Genomic DNA, 953 nt, shown 5'->3' on the forward strand with positions numbered 1-953 from the left:
CAGCTCTACCAACTGTGCCACTGTGCAGCCCATCTTAAATTATCATACTTAAAAAATAAGGAGATAAAATGAGGAGAATTAAGTTCAAATAACATGTTAAAGTCAGAATATTTTGAGAATAATGTAATATTACGAGAMTWAAGTCATAAAATTACAAGAATAAAGTTGTAATATCTTTTTTTCTCTTGTTATTTCAACTTTACTCTCATAATTTATTACTTTATTGTCCTAATATTTTGTCACAGTTTTGGRCTGAAAAGCTAAAAACAGATTTAAACACACATCTCTTCAACCTTTCAACCCTTTGAAACATGTTTTTATATTTCCATCAGGCAGAAAAAAAAAAAGATAAGTTTTGCACCGCTTTCCGTTTTCACTGAATCCAAAAACAGAATCTTGATGTTTTTACCTGATTTAGCAGAGAGATGTGAATCCAGCCGCTGGGCTCCACCATCTCCAGCTGCTGCAGAGACGAAGACGAAACAATCAGACGGGTTTAGCGTCCAGCAGCCGTGACGGTCTGAGCCGCAGAAACAGCGACTTACCCTGATCTCTTGAAGGTTGTGGAAATTGTTGCCCACTCTCACAGAGATTTTACTGGGCGTGTAACTTTCATCTGATTTRTAATCGGCGTAAATACACAACATCTTCACCGTCGTCCTCCTCCTGCAGACGACCAGAGGACCAATCAGAGGCAAATATATGACTCAGAAACGTAACAATCAATAACAGTAAAGCTACAAAACTCTGCTCTAAAATCTGCTTTTCTMTAAAATTTCTAATATGYAGAAGTTAAAAACTGCTTGTAGCTTCTTCTGTTYATAGTAAGTAAAATMAAACCTACACATTTTTCTATTTCTGCCAAAAGCTTACCATTTTTTTAAACAAATACATGTCTGAAAAGTGTGGCATGCATTTATTTATGTGTTAGAATGGCCCATCCATCCATCCAT

The 953-nt window shown here is 36.0% G+C and overlaps 1 protein-coding gene across 4 annotated transcripts in view; it reads right to left on the reverse strand.

The window, feature by feature from the left end:
* Positions 1 to 199: 199 nt before the first annotated feature.
* Positions 200 to 953, reverse strand: part of anapc10 (anaphase promoting complex subunit 10) — a 3,113-nt gene continuing 2,359 nt past the window's right edge. For 2 of the 4 annotated variants that reach the window (XM_008436016.2, XM_008436015.2), the window contains exons 4-5: positions 546 to 666; positions 359 to 463 (exon numbers count right to left, since the gene is read on the reverse strand). In XM_008436016.2, the coding sequence (XP_008434238.1) occupies positions 374 to 463; positions 546 to 666 (211 nt within the window). In that variant the 3' untranslated portion in view covers positions 359 to 373. Of the gene's footprint in view, positions 464 to 545; positions 667 to 953 lie in introns of all 4 variants that reach the window. The other 2 variants (XM_008436017.2, XM_008436018.2) reach the window with 2 other exon arrangements.

This window comes from Poecilia reticulata, linkage group LG18, assembly GCF_000633615.1.
Source record: "Poecilia reticulata strain Guanapo linkage group LG18, Guppy_female_1.0+MT, whole genome shotgun sequence".
Classification (NCBI taxonomy): domain Eukaryota; kingdom Metazoa; phylum Chordata; class Actinopteri; order Cyprinodontiformes; family Poeciliidae; genus Poecilia; species Poecilia reticulata.